The sequence below is a fragment of the Coregonus clupeaformis genome, unplaced genomic scaffold, assembly GCF_020615455.1.
Source record: "Coregonus clupeaformis isolate EN_2021a unplaced genomic scaffold, ASM2061545v1 scaf2321, whole genome shotgun sequence".
Lineage (NCBI taxonomy): Eukaryota > Metazoa > Chordata > Actinopteri > Salmoniformes > Salmonidae > Coregonus > Coregonus clupeaformis.
In genome coordinates, this window is record NW_025535775.1 from 59,528 (window position 1) to 81,784 (window position 22,257).

At 45.3% G+C, this 22,257-nt stretch overlaps 1 protein-coding gene across 1 annotated transcript in view; it reads left to right on the forward strand.

Moving 5' to 3' along the window:
• Positions 1-20,301, forward strand: part of LOC121566174 (neuronal pentraxin-2-like) — a gene marked incomplete at its 3' end in the record, with an annotated part of 70,927 nt that extends 50,626 nt beyond the window's left edge. The window contains exons 4-6 of the mRNA XM_045219370.1: positions 1,976-2,228; positions 15,990-16,234; positions 20,122-20,301. Coding sequence (XP_045075305.1) covers positions 1,976-2,228; positions 15,990-16,234; positions 20,122-20,301 — 678 coding nt within the window. The remainder of the gene's footprint in view (positions 1-1,975; positions 2,229-15,989; positions 16,235-20,121) is intronic.
• Between the last annotated feature and the right edge of the window lie 1,956 nt (positions 20,302-22,257).

Genomic DNA, 22,257 nt, shown 5'->3' on the forward strand with positions numbered 1-22,257 from the left:
CTTACAGTTAGTGCATACATTAATTATTATTATTTTTCATACCCCCCGTGGGAATTGAACCCACAACCCTGGCGTTACAAACGCCATGCTCTACGAACTGAGCTACATCCCCTGCCGGCCATTCCTCCCCTACCCTAGACGACGCTGGGCCAATTGTGCGCCGCCCCATGGGTCTCCCGGGCGCGGCCGGCTACGACAGAGCCTGGATTCGAACCAGGATCTCTAGTGGCACAGCTAGCACTGCGATGCAGTGCCTTAGACCACTGCACCACTCGGGAGATACTAGGAATATGATATCATTCATGTCAAATGTTTTTTGTTTGTTATTATACACTGTAGCATTTTGTATGGAGGTTAATCACCCCTATATGAATATGGATGTTTGTGGTTATAGCTACAGTCAATTATAATGATCATGCTTTTCATATAGCTCTTACATTGTGTATGGAGGTTATTCACCTCTTTTACCCTTTCACCACAAATGTGTAGCACCCACCACATCAGACATGTCTGATATTGAATGTAGCCTACACGATAAGACCACCATTTACTCTTCCTTAAGATCAAAGGGTAATGTACTGTAACATGTCAGAAGCATGCTGCTTATCATTGATAAATCAAAGCAGCTGATATGAATAGACAATCAGCAACACACAAATTGGTGTCAACAGTGTCAGGCACCATCCGTGGAGAAGTCGAGCAGAGATGTGTATTTTCAACAATTCATATTCATATTTCCATGCAACACCACATGCAGTCTTGTCATTTTTCCAACTGCTTGTGCAATTTATGCCACAAATCATACAAACATTTCCACTGGCTCTGTATCCCCTGTATCATGGATGCAGTCCTATCTACGCAGCAAATAGAAGATGAAAAAACAGCCTTTTGTGGGTATGCCAACTATAGAATCAAATTATAATTCTATGATGCCCACAGCTTGGTTAGTTAAGGTGATTAGTCTCATTAATCTATTCTATTGGTTTCACAATCAAAGTCATGTGGGAGTGGCAGCCCCTGGAATAATCATAATCACACAGATATATGTTTTTCTTGTGCCAGTGACTGAGTGTGCTGGTCTCACGTGGCTTCATGATGATCATATCTCTGGTTGTATCCAAAATGGCACCCTATTACCTTTGTAGTGTACTACTAGGAATATGGTGCTATTTGAGACACAGCCCATACCTCTCTGATAATATTGAGGTCATGCATGTTATTGTAACTGTGCAATCCGTTTGCGGCTGATGTAACCTTTATCTATAAGCACCAATCCTTTTTGTCGTAGATATAACACATAGCACAGTGTGGAATAAAACTGATAAAACAATTACATTCAAGTTCAATAGGAACTCCATCTCTCTCTCTCTCTCTCTCTCTCTCTCTCTCTCTCTCTCTCTCTCTCTATTTATCTCTCTATTTCCTTCTCTCTCTCTTTCTCTCTCTCTCTCTCTCTCTCTCTCTCTCTCTCTCTCTCTCTCTCTCTCTCTCTCTCTCTCTCTCTCTCTCTCTCTCTCTCTCTCTCTCTCTATTTATCTCTCATTTCCTTCTCTCTCTCTCTCTCTCTCTCTCTCTCTCTCTCTCTCTCTCTCTCTCTCTCACTCTCTCTCCACATTTATGGTTAATGCATGACAAAAAAATCAGTTATATAGGATATTCCATCTGTTTTTTTATCACTCTCAAAATCTTATGCACAAGGCAAATGACATCCTCTGGGGTTAGACCCCTCATAAATAAGCAGGACTAATTCAAATGAATGATTTTCAAAAGTGTGCTTGTGTGTGTTTGTTTGTATGTTTGGGGTGCTGCACTTAATTATTGCCCCAAGGGGTCCCCGAAAGGACATCCTCAGCATATATATCGTCCCAGTTCCTTGATCCTACCTCCACTCTGAACACAGCAGAACACAAACTGTGACTGAACAACAGAACGTCCGTATAAGGGATTAACTCTCTCTCTCCTCCCTCCATCGCAGCAGCAGCAGTTGCGTGCCAACACGTCAGCGGCAGCAGCAGCAGGTGTGGGTGGGAATGCAGTGGGGCCCCTACCGGCAGAGCTGCGGGAGCTGCTGAAGCACCGTTTGGGGGCCCTGGAGGGCCAGCTGCTGAGGAAGGTGGCCGAGCTGGAGGAAGAGAAGAGCCAGCTGTACAACGAGACGGCTGCCCACCGTCAGCGCACCGAGAGCACCCTCACCTCGCTGCTTGAGAGGATCACTGAGCTGGAGAGAAGTAAGGGATATGTTCTCACTGACCCTCCCTTTCTATTTCTAATCCTCACTCTTTCTCAGTCTCCATCCTTATTTACCCAGGCCAGAGGATCACAGAGCTGGAGAGAAGTAAATTATATGTTCTCACTGACTCTCCCTCGGTCTCCATCCTTATTTACCCAGGCCAGAGGATCACATAGCTGGAGAGAAGTAAAGGATATGTTCTCACTGACTCTCCCTCGGTCTCCATCCTTATTTACCCAGGCCAGAGGATCACAGAGCTGGAGAGGAGTAAAGGGAGCTGTATGCTCTCGTTCTCACCCTCTCTTTTTCCTCATTCTCTCTTTCTCTTTTACACTTTCTCTTTCTCTCTCTCCATTTTTATTTACCCAGGCTAGAGGGGATCGCAGAGCTGGAGAGTAGGGGTTTTATTTTCCGTCACTCCCCTCGTTCCCACCCTCACTCCCTTTCTCCCTCTATTTTTGCAGGTCCCCAAAAACTCACCTCCCCTTGCATCCTCTCTCTGTGGCCTTCTCTTCCTGTTTCTCTTTCTTTGATTCTCACACCAATTCTCTGTCTCTCTCTCTCGCTCTCGCTCTCTCTGCCTCTCCTTGTTTATTTTCTCTCTCTGTTGGAGATCAGAAAATAGCTGGAGAGAAATTCAGGGACCTCATCATCCCTCTTGAACCACCTTTGACTACAGACCGAACCACTCACATTCTGACTCTGACTCCCTCTTCCTCCTTATTTTGGATACTACAACACACATTCATTATTTGGGATCCCCAATAGCTGTTACTATAGCAGCAGGGACTTATGCTGAGATTTGGGTGGGGGAGGCAGAGACCGTCTGACCATCTGATCTCTGTCATTGATCAGGCTCTCTCCATGCTCCCGAGTCTTCTCATTTTGATTCTGTCCCTCTCTCCCTCTTATTCATTATTTTCTTGCATTCTTCTCTGTGTTTCTCTCTCTTTTGCTCTCACTCTCACCTCACTGCCTCCAGAAAGACAGACAGTCTCTGATTCTCTCTCGCTCTCATTGTAACAGATGTGTATACAATATGCTGTCTTACTGACATCTCATCAATGTTTCAATTAAGACTGAAAGCCATACATGCTGTTATTATTCCACCAACCAGTGCCCATCCACATTTGCATTAATGTTCAATCATCATCATAATGTATTCCATTAAGCAGACACTTTTATCCAAAGCAACTTACAGTCATGCGTGCATACATTTTACGTATGGGTGGTCCAGGGAATCGAACCCGCTATCCTGGCGTTGCAAGCACCATGCTCTACCAACTGAGCTACAGAGGACCTCATCATCATCAAGTTTAGGCTCATCAGAGGAGGAAGGGGAGGACCATCCTCCTCAGTGAATTTCATTTTTTTTAAATAGTGAAACATTAAAAAACGTTATCATTTTTAGATGAAACTATACAACATTTATTCACGTCACCAAATAATTGATTAAAACACACTGTTTTGCAATGAAGGTCTACAGTAGATCAACAGCACTCTGTAAGGTAGGGCCATGGTGTAGCCGGAGGACAGCTAGCTTCCGTCCTCCTCTGGGTACATTGACTTCAATACAAAACCTAGGAGGCTCGTGGTTCTCACCCCCTTCCATAGACTTACACAGTAATTATGACAACTTCTGGAGGACATCCCCCTACCTATCAGAGCTCTTGCAGCATGAACTGACATGTTGTCCATCCAATCAAAGGATCAGAGAATTAATCTAGTACTGAAAGCATAAGCTACAGCTAGCTAGCGCTGCAGTGCATAAAATGTGGTGAGTAGTTGACTCAAAGAGAAAGACGATAGTTGAACAGTTTTTAACAAATTAATTTCTTCAAAAATGAAGGAGGAGCAAGAGAGAGAGAGAGAGAGATCTATATTTCGTCCATTTTCTTCACTTTCACTTACTTACAGTGCCTTGCAAAAGTATTCATCCCCATTGGCGTTTTTCCTATTTTGTTGCATTACAACCTGTAATTTAAATTGATTTTTATTTGGATTTCATGTAATGGACATACACAAAATAGTCCAAATTGGTGAAGTGAAATGAAAAAAAGAATGTGTTAAAAAAATGTTTTAAAAAAATAACGGAAAAGTGGTGCGTGCATACAGTGGGGAAAAAAAGTATTTAGTCAGCCACCAATTGTGCAAGTTCTCCCACTTAAAAAGATGAGAGAGGCCTGTAATTTTCATCATAGGTACACGTCAACTATGACAGACAAATAGAGAAAAAAAATAGAGAAAATCACATTGTAGGATTTTTTATGAATTTATTTGCAAATGATGGTGGAAAATAAGTATTTGGTCATCTACAAACAAGCAACATTACTGGCTCTCACAGACCTGTAACTTCTTCTTTAAGAGGCTCCTCTGTCCTCCACTCGTTACCTGTATTAATGGCACCTGTTTGAACTTGTTATCAGTATAAAAGACACCTGTCCACAACCTCAAACAGTCACACTCCAAACTCCACTATGGCCAAGACCAAAGAGCTGTCAAAGGACACCAGAAACAAAATTGTAGACCTGCACCAGGCTGGGAAGACTGAATCTGCAATAGGTAAGCAGCTTGGTTTGAAGAAATCAACTGTGGGAGCAATTATTAGGAAATGGAAGACATACAAGACCACTGATAATATCCCTCGATCTGGGGCTCCACGCAAGATCTCACCCCGTGGGGTCAAAATGATCACAAGAACGGTGAGCAAAAATCCCAGAACCACACGGGGGGACCTAGTGAATGACCTGCAGAGAGCTGGGAACAAAGTAACAAAGCCTACCATCAGTAACACACTACGCCGCCAGGGACTCAAATCCTGCAGTGCCAGACGTGTCCCCCTGCTTAAGCCAGTACATGTCCAGGCCCGTCTGAAGTTTGCTAGAGTGCATTTGGATGATCCAGAAGAGGATTGGGAGAATGTCATATGGTCAGATGAAACCAAAATATAACTTCTTGGTAAAAACTCAACTCGTCGTGTTTGGAGGACAAAGAATGCTGAGTTGCATCCAATGAACACCATACCTACTGTGAAGCATGGGGGTGGAAACATCATGCTTTGGGGCTGTTTTTCTGCAAAGGGACCAGGACGACTGATCCGTGTAAAGGAAGGAATGAATGGGGCCATGTATCGTGAGATTTTGAGTGAAAACCTCCTTCCATCAGCAAGGGCATTGAAGATGAAACGTGGCTGGGTCTTTCAGCATGACAATGATCCCAAACACACCGCCCGGGCAACGAAGGAGTGGCTTCGTAAGAAGCATTTCAAGGTCCTGGAGTGGCCTAGCCAGTCTCCAGATCTCAACCCCATAGAAAATCTTTGGAGGGAGTTGAATGTCCGTGTTGCCCAGCGACAGCCCCAAAACATCACTGCTCTAGAGGAGATCTGCATGTAGGAATGGGCCAAAATACCAGCAACAGTGTGTGAAAACCTTGTGAAGACTTACAGAAAACATTTGACCTGTGTCATTGCCAACAAAGGGTATATAACAAAGTATTGAGAAACTTTTGTTATTGACTAAATACTTATTTTCCACCATAATTTGCAAATAAATTCATTAAAAATCCTACAATGTGATTTTCTGGATTTTTTTTCTCATTTTGTCTGTCATAGTTGACGTGTACCTATGATGAAAATTACAGGCCTCTCTCATCTTTTTAAGTGGGAGAACTTGCACAATTGGTGGCTGACTAAATATTTTTTTCCCCACTGTATGTATTCAACCCCTTTGCTATAAAGCCCCTAAATAAGATCTGGTGCAACCAATTCCCTTCAGAAGTCACATAATTAGTTAAATAAAGTCCACCTGTGTGCAATCTAAGTGTCACATTATCTGTCACATGATCTCAGTATATACAGTGAGGGAAAAAAGTATTTGATCTCCTGCTGATTTTGTACGTTTGCCCACTGACAAAGACATGATCAGTCTATAATTTTAATGGTAGGTTTATTTGAACAGTGAGAGACAGAATAACAACAAAATAATCAGGAAAAACGCATGTCAAAAATCTTATAAATTGATTTGCATTTTAATGAGGAAAATAAGTATTTGACCCCTCTGCAAAACATGACTTAGTACTTGGTGGCAAAACCCTTGTTGGCAATCAAAGAGGTCAGATGTTTCTTGTAGTTGGCCACCAGGTTTGCACACATCTCAGGAGGGATTTTGTCCCACTCCTCTTTGCAGATCTTCTCCAAGTCATTAAGGTTTTCGAGGCTGACGTTTGGCAACTCGAACCTTCAGCTCCCTCCACAGATTTTCTATGGGATTAAGGTCTGGAGACTGGCTAGGCCACTCCAGGACCTTAATGTGCTTCTTCTTGAGCCACTCCTTTGTTGCCTTGGCCGTGTGTTTTGGGTCATTGTCATGCTGGAATACCAATCCACGACCCATTTTCAATGCCCTGGCTGAGGGAAGGAGGTTCTCACCCAAGATTTGACGGTACATGGCACCGTCCATCGTCCATTTGATGCGGTGAAGTTGTCCTGTCCCCTTAGCAGAAAAACGCCCCCAAAGCATAATGTTTCCACCTCCATGTTTGACGGTGGGGATGGTGTTCTTGGGGTCATAGGCAGCATTCCTCCTCCTCCAAACACGGCGAGTTGAGTTGATGCCAAAGAGCTCGATTTTGGTCTCATGTGACCACAACACTTTCACCCAGTTCTCCTCTGAATCATTCAGATGTTCATTGGCAAACTTCAGACGGGCCTGTATATGTGCTTTCTTGAGCAGGGGGACCTTGCGGGCGCTGCAGGATTTCAGTCCTTCACGGCGTAGTGTGTTACCAATTGTTTTCTTGGTGACTACGGTCCCAGCTGCCTTGAGATCATTGACAGTATCCTCCCGTGTAGTTCTGGGCTGATTCCTCACCGTTCTCATGATCATTGCAACTCCACGAGGTGAGATCTTGCATGGAGCCCCAGGCCGAGGGAGATTGACAGTTATTTTGTGTTTCTTCCATTTGCGAACAATCGCATCAACTGTTGTCACCTTCTCACCAAGCTGCTTGGCGATGGTCTTGTAGTCCATTCCAGCCTTGTGTAGGTCTACAATCTTGTCCATGACATCCATGGAGAGCTCTTTGGTCTTGGCCATGGTGGAGAGTTTGGAATCTGATTGATTGATTGCTTCTGTGGACAGGTGTCTTTTATACAGGTAACAAGCTGAGATTAGGAGCACTCCCTTTAAGAGTGTGCTCCTAATTTCAGCTCGTTACCTGTATAAAAGACATTACATTTACATTTACATTTACGTCATTTAGCAGACGCTCTTATCCAGAGCGACTTACAAATTGGTGCATTCACCTCATAGCCATAGGGATAACCACTTTACAATGTTATTTTTTATTTTTATTTTTTTTTGGGGGGCGGGGTGGGGGGGTGGGTTGGGGTAAGGGGGGGGTAGAAGGATTACTTTATCCTATCCCAGGTATTCCTTAAAGAGGTGGGGTTTCAAATGTCTCCGGAAGGTGGTGAGTGACTCCGCTGTCCTGGCGTTGTGAGGGAGCTTGTTCCACCATTGGGGTGCCAGAGCAGCGAACAGTTTTGACTGGGCTGAGCGGGAACTATGCTTACGCAGAGGTATGGGAGCCAGCAGGCCAGAGGTGGATGAACGCAATGCCCTCGTTTGGGTGTAGGGACTGATCAGAGCCTGAAGGTACGGAGGTGCCGTTCCCCTCACAGCTCCGTAGGCAAGCACCATGGTCTTGTAGCAGATGCGAGCTTCAACTGGAAGCCAGTGGAGTGTGCGGAGGAGCGGGGTGACGTGAGAGAACTTGGGAAGGTTGAACACCAGACGGGCTGCGGCATTCTGGATGAGTTGTAAGGGTTTAATGGCACAGGCAGGGAGCCCAGCCAACAGCGAGTTGCAGTAATCCAGACGGGAGATGACAAGTGCCTGGATTAGGACCTGTGCCGCTTCCTGTGTAAGGCAGGGTCGTACTCTCCGAATGTTGTAGAGCATGAACCTACAGGATCGGGTCACCGCCTTGATGTTAGCGGAGAACGACAGCGTGTTGTCCAGGGTCACGCCAAGGCTCTTCGCACTCTGGGAGGAGGACACAACGGAGTTGTCAACCGTGATGGCGGGATCATGGAACAGGCAGTCCTTCCCCGGGAGGAAGAGCAGCTCCGTCTTGACAAGGTTCAGCTTGAGGTGGTAATCCGTCATCCATACTGATATGTCTGCCAGACATGCAGAGATGCGATTCGCCACCTGGTTATCAGAAGGGGGATAGGAGAAGATTAGTTGTGTGTCGTCTGCGTAGCAATGATAGGAGAGGCCATGTGAGGATATGACAGAGCCAAGTGACTTGGTGTATAGCGAGAATAGGAGAGGGCCTAGAACTGAGCCCTGGGGGACACCAGTGGTGAGAGCACGTGGTGCGGAGACAGCTTCTCGCCACGCCACTTGGTAGGAGCGACCGGTCAGGTAGGACGCAATCCAAGAGTGAGCCGCGCCGGAGATGCCCAGCTCGGAGAGGGTGGAGAGGAGGATCTGATGGTTCACAGTATCAAAGGCAGCAGACAGGTCTAGAAGGACAAGAGCAGAGGAGAGAGAGTTAGCTTTAGCAGTGCGGAGAGCCTCCGTGACACAGAGAAGAGCAGTCTCAGTTGAATGACCAGTCTTGAAACCTGACTGGTTTGGATCAAGAAGGTCATTCTGAGAGAGATAGCAAGAGAGTTGGCTAAAGACGGCACGCTCAATAGTTTTGGAGAGAAAAGAAAGAAGCGATACTGGTCTGTAGTTGTTGACATCAGAGGGATCGAGTGTTGGTTTTTTGAGAAGGGGTGCAACTCTCGCTCTCTTGAAGACGGAAGGGACATAGCCAGCGGTCAAGGATGAGTTGATCAGCGAGGTGAGGTAAGGGAGAAGGTCACCGGAGATGGTCTGGAGAAGAGAGGAGTCACAAGTCGCAAGATCGCAAGATTTTATCTGGAGAGAGAGGGGAGAAAGAAGTCAAAGCATAGGGTAGGGCAGTATGAGCAGGACCAGCAGTGTCATTTGACTTATCAAACGAGGATCGGATGTCGTCAACCTTCTTTTCAAAATGGTTGATGAAGTCATCCACAGAGAGGGGGGGGGGAGGATTCAGCAGGGAGGAGAATGTGGCAAAGAGCTTCCTAGGGATAGAGGCAGATGCTTGGAATTTAGAGTGGTAGAAAGTGGCCTTAGCAGCAGAAACAGATGAAGAAAATGTAGAGAGGAGGGAGTGAAAAGATGCCAGGTCCGCAGGGAGTCTAGTTTTCTTCCATTTCCGCTCAGCTGCCCGGAGCTCTGTTCTGTGAGCTCGCAATGAGTCATCAAGCCACGGAGCTGGAGGGAAGGACCGAGCCGGCCGGGAGGATAGGGGACATAGAGAGTCAAAGGATGCAGAAAGGGAGGAGAGGAGGGTTGAGGAGGCAGAATCAGGAGATTGGAGGGAGAAGGATTGAGCAGAGGGAAGAGATGATAGGATGGAAGAGGAGAGAGTAGCGGGAGAGAGAGAGCGAAGGTTGCGACGGTGCATTACCATCTGTGTAGGGGCAGAGTGAGTAGTGTTGGAGGAGAGCGAGAGAGAAAAGGATACAAAGTAGTGGTCAGAGACATGGAGGGGAGTTGCAGTGAGATTAGTAGAACAACAGCATCTAGTAAAGATGAGGTCAAGTGTATTGCCTGCCTTGTGAGTAGGGGGGGGTGGTGAGAGGGTGAGGTCAAAAGAGGAGAGGAGTGGAAAGAAGGAGGCAGAGAGAAATGAGTCAAATGTAGACGTAGGGAGGTTGAAATCCCCCAGAACTGTGAGGGGTGAGCCATCCTCAGGAAAGGAACTTATCAAGGCGTCAAGCTCATTGATGAACTCTCCAAGGGAACCTGGAGGGCGATAGATGACAAGGATATTAAGCTTAAATGGGCTAGTGACTGTGACAGCATGGAATTCAAATGAGGAGATAGACAGATGGGTCAGGGGAAAAATTGAGAATGTCCACTTGGGAGAGATGAGGATTCCTGTGCCACCACCCCGCTGACCAGATGCTCTCGGGGTATGCGAGAACACATGGTCAGACGAGGAAAGAGCAGTAGGAGTAGCAGTGTTTTCAGTGGTAATCCATGTTTCCGTCAGCGCCAAGAAGTCGAGGGACTGGAGGGTAGCATAGGCTGAGATGAACTCTGCCTTGTTGGCAGCAGAACGGCAGTTCCAGAGGCTGCCTGAGACCTGGAACTCCACGTGGGTGGTGCGTGCAGGGACCACCAGGTTAGAGAGGCAGCAGCCACGCGGTGTGAGGCGTTTGTGTAGCCTGTGCGGAGAGGAGAGAACAGGGATAGGCAGAGGCATAGTTGACAGGCTGCAGCAAATGGCTACAATAATGCAGAGGAGATCGGAATGAAATGAACTAAACATCTGGGAAAGGAGAGAGCGGGGCCTCCCTCACCACAACTCCCAAATATAACTCTCCCAACTTCCACCTCAGAAACTATAATTGTTGTAAACTACAGCGGTTCAATGTTTTCTAGGAATAGACTAACTTAGTTTTTCAGCTAGCTAACTAGGTGCAGTATTACTCCGTGAAAATCGTCCGGGCACCTAGTCATAAGACGCCACAGCCAGCTAGCATGCCGGACTCCAACAACACGGTTTAGCGCCAATACTCAGCCACAACAAACCACCAGTGTATCAACACGCAAGCAGATCGTTCGTGTCCGTGTCTAACGTTGTGGGTTAGTCCCGACAGCTTGAGCGAGTCCGTCGTCAACTTATTCAGCCAGTTAGTTAGCTAGAATAGTTAGCAAACTAGCTAGCCATTGCTTTCAGACAAAGAAGAACCCCTCCTTTCACGGCACGAACACACAGAGAGAGCCAAACTAACGTTAACTAGTCACCCATGTCCCGAATTCCTTGAACGACTCGGGCTACCAATATGTAAAAAACAAAACACAAATGTAGTTATGACTTACCCCTAGCAGCTACTGTTAGCTAGCCAAGTGCAAAGCTAGCCACTGAATTGACTCAGCCAGTTCGCGTCTGTTCGCTCGGTCGTTCCAGCTATTGTTTACTAGTAGCTATCCAGGTAGCAACAAGCTAGCTAAATTTCAAGCACAGTAGCCACTTGCTACCTAACGTTAACGGTTCAGACAATGAGGTTAGAAAACAGCTGAATGGTAGGCAATTATTGTATGTAATTATTGTAGGCAGCCAGCTGGCGTAATTACAGACACTCAGGCGTGAAACAACTATACCGTTGCTAATAGCTACTCGCCAGCTAGTCCAGGTGGTGGGTTAGCTAGCTAGCTTCGTGCTACACCGGGCACAGCCGAATACAATACTAACCTACAATAATTACATACAACAACCCACGATAACTACCTACAATACCTAACTACAATCTAAATACATAGTTTAAGCCTTACTCGACAAAGCCCAAGCTATGTATAAGCTATGTATAAAGCCAAGCTTACCCGACGCCAAGCTTACCCGACGACCTCCTCCGACGAGCACCTATATATATATATATATATATATATATATACAGTGGGGGAAAAAAGTATTTAGTCAGCCACCAATTGTGCAAGTTCTCCCACTTAAAAAGATGAGAGAGGCCTGTAACTTTCATCATAGGTACACGTCAACTATGACAGACAAATTGAGGAAAGAAAATCCAGAAAATCACATTGTAGGATTTTTAATGAATTTATTTGCAAATTAAGGTGGAAAATAAGTATTTGGTCACCTACAAACAAGCAAGATTTCTGGCTCTCACAGACCTGTAACTTCTTCTTTAAGAGTCTCCTCTGTCCTCCACTCGTTACCTGTATTAATGGCACCTGTTTGAACTTGTTATCAGTATAAAAGACACCTGTCCACAACCTCAAACAGTCACACTCCAAACTCCACTATGGCCAAGACCAAAGAGCTGTCAAAGGACACCAGAAACAAAATTGTAGACCTGCACCAGGCTGGGAAGACTGAATCTGCAATAGGTAAGCAGCTTGGTTTGAAGAAATCAACTGTGGGAGCAATTATTAGGAAATGGAAGACATACAAGACCACTGATAATCTCCCTCAATCTGGGGCTCCACGCAAGATCTCACCCCGTGGGGTCAAAATGATCACAAGAACGGTGAGCAAAAATCCCAGAACCACACGGGGGGACCTAGTGAATGAACTGCAGAGAGCTGGGACCAAAGTAACAAAGCCTACCATCAGTAACACACTACGCCGCCAGGGACTCAAATCCTGCAGTGCCAGACGTGCCCCCCTGCTTAAGCCAGTACATGTCCAGGCCCGTCTGAAGTTTGCTAGAGTGCATTTGGATGATCCAGAAGAGGATGTCATATGGTAAGATGAAACCAAAATATAACTTTTTTGGTAAATACTCAACTCGTCGTGTTTGGAGGACAAAGAATGCTGAGTTGCATCCAAAGAACACCATACCTACTGTGAAGCATGGGGGGTGGAAACATCATGCTTTGGGGCTGTTTTTCTGCAAAGGGACCAGGACGACTGATCCGTGTAAAGGAAAGAATGAATGGGGCCATGTATCGTGAGATTTTGAGTGAAAACCTCCTTCCATCAGCAAGGGCATTGAAGATGAAACGTGGCTGGGTCTTTCAGCATGACAATGATCCCAAACACACCGCCCCGGGCAACGAAGGAGTGGCTTCGTAAGAAGCATTTCAAGGTCCTGGAGTGGCCTAGCCAGTCTCCAGATCTCAACCCCATAGAAAATCTTTGGAGGGAGTTGAAAGTCTGTGTTGCCCAGCGACAGCCCCAAAACATCACTGCTCTAGAGGAGATCTGCATGGAGGAATGGGCCAAAATACCAGCAACAGTGTGTGAAAACCTTGTGAAGACTTACAGAAAACGTTTGACCTGTGTCATTGCCAACAAAGGGTATATAACAAAGTATTGAGTAACTTTTGTTATTGACCAAATACTTATTTTCCACCATAATTTGCAAATAAATTCATTAAAAATCCTACAATGTGATTTTCTGGATTTTTTTTCCTCATTTTGTCTGGCATAGTTGACGTGTACCTATGATGAAAATTACAGGCCTCTCTCATCTTTTTAAGTGGGAGAACTTGCACAATTGGTGGCTGACTAAATACTTTTTTCCCCCACTGTATATCATTGGGCATGCATGAGAACCGACTGATGTTGTTACTGACAAAAAGATACAAAGATACCAGGTGGTACAATACCTAGAGTGGACCAGGAGTGGAGCGGTGGGGACGTCATGTCGCCCAACGAGGGGTCAGGCTCTTCACCTGGGAGCCAGAAATCTTTCTGATTGAGAGGGGGTCAAATACTTATTTCCCTCATTAAAATGCAAATCAATTTCTAACATTTTTGACATGCGTTTTTCTGGATTATTTTGTTGTTATTCTGTCTCTCACTGTTCAAATAAACCTACCATTAAAATTATAGACTGATCATTTCTTTGTCAGTGGGCAAACGTACAAAATTAGCAGGGGATCAAATACTTTTTTCCCCTCACTGTATACACCTGTTCTGAAAGGTCAAAGAGTCTGCAACACCACTAAGCAAGGGGCACCACCAAGCAAACGGCACCATGAAGACCAAGTAGCTCTCCAAACAGGTCAGGGACAAAGTTGTGGAGAAGTACAGATCAGGGTTGGGTTATAAAAAAATATCAGAAACTTTGAACATCCCACGGAGCACCATTAAATCCATTATTTAAAAAATTGAAAGAATATGGCACCACAACAAACCTGCCAAGAGAGGGCCGCCCACCAAAACTCACGGACCAGGCAAGGAGGGCATTAATCAGAGACAACAAAGAGTCCAAAGATAACCCTGAAGGAGCTGCAAAGCTCCACAGCGGAGATTGGAGTATCTGTCCATAGATCCACTTTAAGTCGTACACTCCACAGAGCTGGGCTTTACGTAAGAGTGGCCAGGAAAAAGCCATTGCTTAAATAAAAAAATAAGCAAACACGTTTGGTGTTCGCCAAAAGGCATGTGAGAGACTCCCCAAACATATGGAAGAAGGTACTCTGGTCAGATGAGACTAAAATTGAGCTTTTTGGCCATCAAGGAAAACGCTATGCCTGGCGCAAACCCAACACCTCTCATCACCCCGAGAACACCATCCCCACAGTGAAGCATGGTGATGTCATCATCATGCTGTGCGGATGTTTTTCATCGGCAGGGACTGGGAAACTGGTCAGAATTGAAGGAATGATGGATGGCACTAAATACAGGGAAATTCTTGAGGGAAACCTGTTTCAGTCTTCCAGATTTTGAGAGTGGGACGGAGGTTCACCTTCCAGCAGGACAATGACCCTAAGCATACTGCAATAGCAACACTCGAGTGGTTTAAGGGGAAACATTTAAATGTCTTGGAATGGCCTAGTCAAAGCCCAGACCTCAATCCAATTGAGAATCTGTGGTATGAATTAAAGATTGCTGTACACCAGCGGAACCCATCCAACTTGAATGAGCTGGAGCAGTTTTGCCTTGAAGAATGGGCAAAGATCCCAGTGGCTAGATGTGCCAAGCTTATAGAGACATACCCCAAGAGACTTGCAGCTGTAATTGCTGCAAAAGGTGGCTCTACAAAGTATTGACTTTGGTGGGTGAATAGTTATGCACGCTCAAGGTTTCTGTTTTTTTGTCTTATTTCTTGTTTGTTTCACAAGAAAAAATATTTTGCATCTTCAAAGTGGCAGGCATGTTGTGTGAATCAAATGATACAAACCCCCAAAAAAATCCATTTAAATTCCAGGTTGTAAGACAACAAAATAGGAAAAATGCCAAGGGGGGTGAATACTTTCGCAAGCCACTGTAGCTAGCAAATGCAGCTAGCTAGTTTAGCGTACTCAAACACCCGACTCAAACAGAGGGATGCCACAGTATGTTAGCTAGCTGGCTATGACTATCCAACCCTGGAACTCTTCCAAGTCAAGGTAACTTTTTGCGTGTGATCAGGGATGTATTCATTCCGCCAAATGAAGCAAACAGAAGCAAATGGAACGAAACGGGGATAAACATACCTGAATTTGTCCAATAGAAACTCTTGTTTGCAACTGTTGGACTAATGATTACACCCTAGATCAGCTAGATGCAGGCAAGAGTGTGTCACTGTCTGTCACCTCAAATCTTTCTCTTGACCTGTGTGTACCTATGTTGTAAACTTTCATTCATAGGCTAGGTTGTATCAACCTCATGATGGGTATAGGGAAAATTTGAGTATCATGTAGTAGCCTAAACCTAACGATGTTACATTGAACTGGGTGAATGGAATATGAATGACAGTCATTCAGTATGCTGTAATAGAAATAAGGCCATGCTGATAAATTTGTTTATCATCCTCCCTCATCTTAAACGGCACCGACCACCACTGTCATCATCATCATCACCATGACCATCACCATCACCATGACCATCACCATCACCATGACCATCACCAACATCCAACCCTTACATCCAATTTACGACAGTCCAACATCGTCAAAGTCAACGGCCCACTACCCATTCTTGCTCATTAGCTATATAGTGGGCCAACAGTGGTAGTAGACACTACTAACAGTGGAAGGCTGTCTGTCTACTTTGGACGGTGCACTGTTGGGCTACTACTATCATCGGCTGCAGACACAGTCTGATATCGACTTGCTTACAATAGTGAGGTGGCCCACAGCCACCAATGGTCCGATAAGAGCCCCCTATGTGGGCAGACACAGTGGTGTATGTCAACAGTGCAGGTCATGACCGATGATTATCATTATCTAATCATTTCCACACCTCTGTTTGTCTTCAGGTAACAACGCATTTAAGTCACCCGAGGATTTCAAGGTGTCTCTCCCCCTGCGCACCAACTACCTGTACGGACGCATCAAGAAGAGTCTCCCTGAGATGTATGCCTTCACAGTGTGTATGTGGCTGAAGTCCAGCGCCAGTCCTGGTATAGGAACCCCCTTCTCCTACGGGGTGCCAGGACAGGCCAATGAGATCGTGCTCATTGAGTGGGGCAACAACCCCATAGAGCTGTTGGTCAACGACAAAGTAAGTCCTAGTCTTTTATTGATTGTCCATTCCAAAAACAACTCCTGGGCTACGGCGACAAAATACTAATTTACTCTAAAGAACTTGGTTACAGTTGAGCTTGTATCATTGTGCATGTTCTATTACAATAACAAACTATGACGATTGAATAGACACAGAACAATAAAGCCAGCACAGAAAAGTAACTGAAATGGTGTTGATGTAGAGTCATGTTGTAGTCCTTAAGCCATACCTCTGCTGTAGTCTATATTGCAGCTGTTTTCAGGGAGTAGACCCAACAGGAACTTGAACCTGGGTCTAGCGACTATCCACCCAACACCTTAGCCGTTACACCAAGAGGCCCACACCTCTTGTCGAAGGTGCTAGGTTGGCTTAAGGTCGCTTCAATATTTACATTTAATACTGAGAATTAGACACTTTCCCCCCTTGTTAACCAAAGCTTTTTGAAGGAAGACTTTTTTGAAGAATTTCCAATATGCTCAAAAAGAAGCTACAATTAATATTTCATTGGTTTCTGTCTTCAAAGGAATACAACCATGGCAATCGTGGTGTTTGGATAGACAACGCGAATAGTTTTTTTTTCTGTGCGCTACTGCTGGATAACTGAACCTAGGGGCTCAGAGGGAATTGAGTTTGGCTGAAGTGAAGTGGGGTGGGTTTTCTTCGGTTATGGGGTTGGATTTGGATTTGTGTTGGCCATCTGGTTTATTGGCAGAGGCAGTTTTCCCCACAGCTCTGGTTTCACCATGCATTATACATGTGTGTATGTCAGACAAACACTAGAAAGAAAGAGAAGGAGAGCGAAGGGGAGAGAGAGAGAGAGAGAGAGAGAGAGAGAGAGAGAGAGAGAGAGAGAGAGAGAGAGAGAGAGAGAGAGAGAGAGAGAGAGAGAGAGAGAGAGAGAGAGAGAGAGAGAGCATGAGATGGGAAGAGGGAAGCAATACAGCACCAGAGAATAGAGGAACCAGTGAAAGTGAGAGTGAGAGAGGAGGAAACAGAGGGTCAGAGAGTGTATGTGTGAGAGAGGATGAAATCATGAATATAACACACATTTTCGTTGCAAAATGTTTTAAAACCTAACGAACACGACCCAGGCCTGCATGGTGATTCCTGGTAATCTAATCAACAATTTAAAGTTAGAATGTTACACCATGTTCTTTTGGCAATGGTACACCATTCATCTCGTGCAAATGCTCTAGTGCTCCAAAATTAGATTTATCCAGCTCACACGGTCAGGGAGAAACTCCTGGCTCTGGGTATGATATCAGACCTAGTGTCCTCAGGTTGACTAAGGCTCAGGGATATTATTAGAGGGCAGTAATTAGGTCCTGGATTTTCCACAGTATCAATGCTCTGGCTGATTGGCTTTAGTGTAAATGTGACATGCTGGAACACCTTTGAAGGTCAAGGGTCTAGTTTCTCATGGGAGGGATTAAGAGCAGACAGGAAATTGTTGGTAGTAGCCTCTGTGACAGAGTGTGTCATGGTCTCTATGGCTCCTATATAACCTCTATATAAAGCTAATGACTTCCACTTCCATTCTCCCCTATGCTGAATCCTCTGTGGGCCATGATGTCATTGTAAAGTCTGGGTAAAGTGCTGATGTTGTAACCTTTCGTAACCTGTGCTATTTCTTTCTGGTCTTGTTTTCGAAGTGCAATCCCATATGACTGCAATTTCTACAGTATATTGCCCCTATGTCACTTTACTCTTTATAAACTATTTGTGAAGTGCTGGTGTTGTCTTGCTCTATTTGGCCCTGTGTTGTGTGTCTCAGTCAAAGCTTCATTGTGCCATCTGCCCAGTGATACAGTGGGGAAAAAAAGTATTTAGTCAGCCACCAATTGTGCAAGTTCTCCCACTTAAAAAGATGAGAGAGGCCTGTAATTTTTATCATAGGTACACGTCAACTATGACAGACAAATTGAGGAAAAAAATTCCAGAAAATCACATTGTAGGATTTTTTATGAATTTATTTGCAAATTATGGTGGAAAATAAGTATTTGGTCACCTACAAACAAGCAAGATTTCTGGCTCTTACAGACCTGTAACTTCTTCTTTAAGAGGCTCCTCTGTCCTCCACTCGTTACCTGTATTAATGGCACCTGTTTGAACTTGTTATCAGTATAAAAGACACCTGTCCACAACCTCAAACAGTCACACTCCAAACTCCACTATGGCCAAGACCAAAGAGCTGTCAAAGGACACCAGAAACAAAATTGTAGACCTGCACCAGGCTGGGAAGACTGAATCTGCAATAGGTAAGCAGCTTGGTTTGAAGAAATCAACTGTGGGAGCAATTATTAGGAAATGGAAGACATACAAGACCACTGATAATCTCCCCTCGATCTGGGGCTCCACGCAAGATCTCACCCCTTGGGGTCAAAATGATCACAAGAACGGTGAGCAAAATCCCAGAACCACACGGGGGACCTAGTGAATGACCTGCAGAGAGCTGGGACCAAAGTAACAAAGCCTACCATCAGTAACACACTACGCCGCCAGGGACTCAAATCCTGCAGTGCAAGACGTGTCCCCCTGCTTAAGCCAGTACATGTCCAGGCCCGTCTGAAGTTTGCTAGAGTGCATTTGGATGATCCAGAAGAGGATTGGGAGAATGTCATATGGTCAGATGAAACCAAAATAGAACTTTTTGGTAAAAACTCAACTTGTCGTGTTTGGAGGACAAAGAATGCTGAGTTGCATCCAAAGAACACCATACCTACTGTGAAGCATGGGGGTGGAAACATCATGCTTTGGGGCTGTTTTTCTGCAAAGGGACCAGGACGACTGATTAGCTTAAAGGAAAGAATGAATGGGGCCATGTATCGTGAGATTTTGAGTGAAAACCTCCTTCCATCAGCAAGGGCATTGAAGATGAAACATGGCTGGGTCTTTCAGCATGACAATGATCCCAAACACACCGCCCGGGCAACGAAGGAGTGGCTTCGTAAGAAGCCTTTCAAGGTCCTGGAGTGGCCTAGCCAGTCTCCAGATCTCAACCCCATAGAAAATCTTTGGAGGGAGTTGAAAGTCCGTGTTGCCCAGCAACAGCCACAAAACATCACTGCTCTAGAGGAGATCTGCATGGAGGAATGGGCTAAAATACCAGCAACAGTGTGTGAAAACCTTGTGAAGACTTACAGAAAACGTTTGACCTGTGTCATTGCCAACAAAGGGTATATAACAAAGTATTGAGAAACTTTTGTTATTGACCAAATACTTATTTTCCACCATAATTTGCAAATAAATTCATTAAAAATCCTACAATGTGATTTTCTGGATTTTTTTTTCTAATTTTGTCTGTCATAGTTGACTTGTACCTATGATGAAAATTACAGGCCTCTCTCATCTTTTTAAGTGGGAGAACATGCACAATTGGTGGCTGACTAAATACTTTTTTTCCCCACTGTATATAGTCTCTGTGAGGTTAGAAAGTAAAGCATTTGTGCTCTCTTGACTCTTATGCCAGATTGTACGGTTCAACTTGAGCTCTATTGCCCTATCTGCCCTGTGATATTCTACCTGATAGTAAAGTCTAAAATAAGCTCTTAAGGGGAATCCTATCCTTCACTTGAGTGATGTTCTTCTAAGTCTCCCATAGACATCCATGCATGACTAAGTGAAAATTTGACTTAAGTGGAAGTTAAGATTCACCACACAAAGACAAAAGGCTCAACAGAATAAACACAGGTATTCTCTTGCCCCTTTTGCCCCTGTTAGTATAGCACCTCTAACATGAATTACCCTCCTTGCCCCTCTTACCCTCTTTGCCCCTTTTACATTTACATTTCTGTCATTTAGCAGATGCTCTTATCCAGAGCGACTTACAATTAGAAGTGTATCCCATCTAACGTTCTACTGCCCATCTCGCCCCTCTTACCCAGGTGGCCCAGCTGCCCCTGTCGGTGAGTGACGGCCGCTGGCACCACATCTGCATCACCTGGACGACGCGGGATGGATTCTGGGAGGCATACCAGGACGGGGAGAGGCTGGGCACTGGGGAGAACCTGGCCCCCTGGCACCCAATTAAACCTGGAGGGGTGATCATCCTGGGACAGGAACAGGTGGGGCTCAGCCAGGCTCTGATGTACACCCACCGGAGAGAGAGAGGGGGAGGGTGTGTGTGTGTTCCCCCTGGAGAGGGAGAGATGAACAGGGGAGAAGGGGGAAGCAAGGCTCTTGTCACGCTATCAACACCCCTTTACCATTACCTCACCTCTCTGCCTGCCTTAACCAGTATCAGCACACACAACACAAGAGCATTCCCCGTGGGAGATGCATTATTAGTGTGACACTCCAACAGATATCTCTATGACAGCACTTTACTATCTCTACGGCGATGTACTACAGTACACTGACTGTATAAATAATTCCCATAGGGACCTATTAATGTAACACTACATACAGTGGGGGAAAAATTATTTAGTCAGCCACCAATTGTGCAAGTTCTCCCACTTAAAAAGATGAGAGAGGCCTGTAATTTTCATCATAGGTACACGTCAACTATGACAGACAAATTGAGAAAAAAAGAATCCAGAAAATCACATTGTAGGATTTTTTATGAATTTATTTGCAAATTATGGTGGAAAATAGGTATTTGATCACCTACAAACAAGCAAGATTTCTGGCTCTCACAGACCTGTAACTTCTTCTTTAAGAGGCTCCTCTGTCCTCCACTCGTTACCTGTATTAATGGCACCTGTTTGAACTTGTTATCAGTATAAAAGACACCTGTCCACAATCTCAAACTGTCACACTCCAAACTCCACTATGGCCAAGACCAAAGAGCTGTCAAAGGACACCAGAAACAAAATTGTAGACCTGCACCAGGCTGGGAAGACTGAATCTGCAATAGGTAAGCAGCTTGTTTTGAAGAAATCAACTGTGGGAGCAATTATTAGGAAATGGAAGACATACAAGACCACTGATAATCTCCCTCGATCTGGGGCTCCACGTAAGATCTCACCCCGTGGGGTCAAAATGACCACAAGAACGGTGAGCAAAAATCCCAGAACCACACGGGGGGACCTAGTGAATGACCTGCAGAGAGCTGGGACCAAAGTAACAAAGCCTACCATCAGTAACACACTACGCCGCCAGGGACGCAAATCCTGCAGTGCCAGACGTGTCCCCCTGCTTAAGCCAGTACATGTCCAGGCCCGTCTGAAGTTTGCTAGAGTGCATTTGGATGATCCAGAAGAGGATTGGGAGGAATGTCATATGGTCAGATGAAACCAAAATATAACTTTTTGGTAAAAACTCAACTCGTCGTGTTTGGAGGACAAAGAATGCTGAGTTGCATCCAAAGAACACCATACCTACTGTGAAGCATGGGGGTGGAAACATCATGCTTTGGGGGCTGTTTTTTCTGCAAAGGGACCAGGACGACTGATCCGTGTAAAGGAAAGAATGAATGGGGCCATGTATTGTGAGATTTTGAGTGAAAACCTCCTTCCATCAGCAAGGGCATTGAAGATGAAACGTGGCTGGGTCTTTCAGCATGACAATGATCCCAAACACACCGCCCGGGCAACGAAGGAGTGGCTTCGTAAGAAGCATTTCAAGGTCCTGGAGTGGCCTAGCCAGTCTCCAGATCTCAACCCCATAGAAAATCTTTGGAGGGAGTTGAAAGTCCGTGTTGCCCAGCGACAGCCCCAAAACATCACTGCTCTAGAGGAGATCTGCATGGAGGAATGGGTCAAAATACCAGCAACTGTCACGGTTTCGGCCGAGGCTGCTCCTCCTCCTTGTTCGGGCAGGTTTCGGCGGTCGTCGTCCCCGGAGTACTAGCTGCCACCGATCTATGTTTCATGTTCGTTTGGTTTTGTCTTGATGTTGTACACCTGTGTCTAGTTAGTCCTCATTAGTGTCCTATTTAGTTCTCGTTGTGTGTGTATGGTGTTGTGTGTGATTGCTCTTCTGTTTGGTGTTCTGAGCTACGTATCTTCCCTCCATGGTTTGGAGAGGTTTTCGCACATGTTAGTGCGCCTTTTGTTTGACGCCTGTGTGCGCCTTTATTT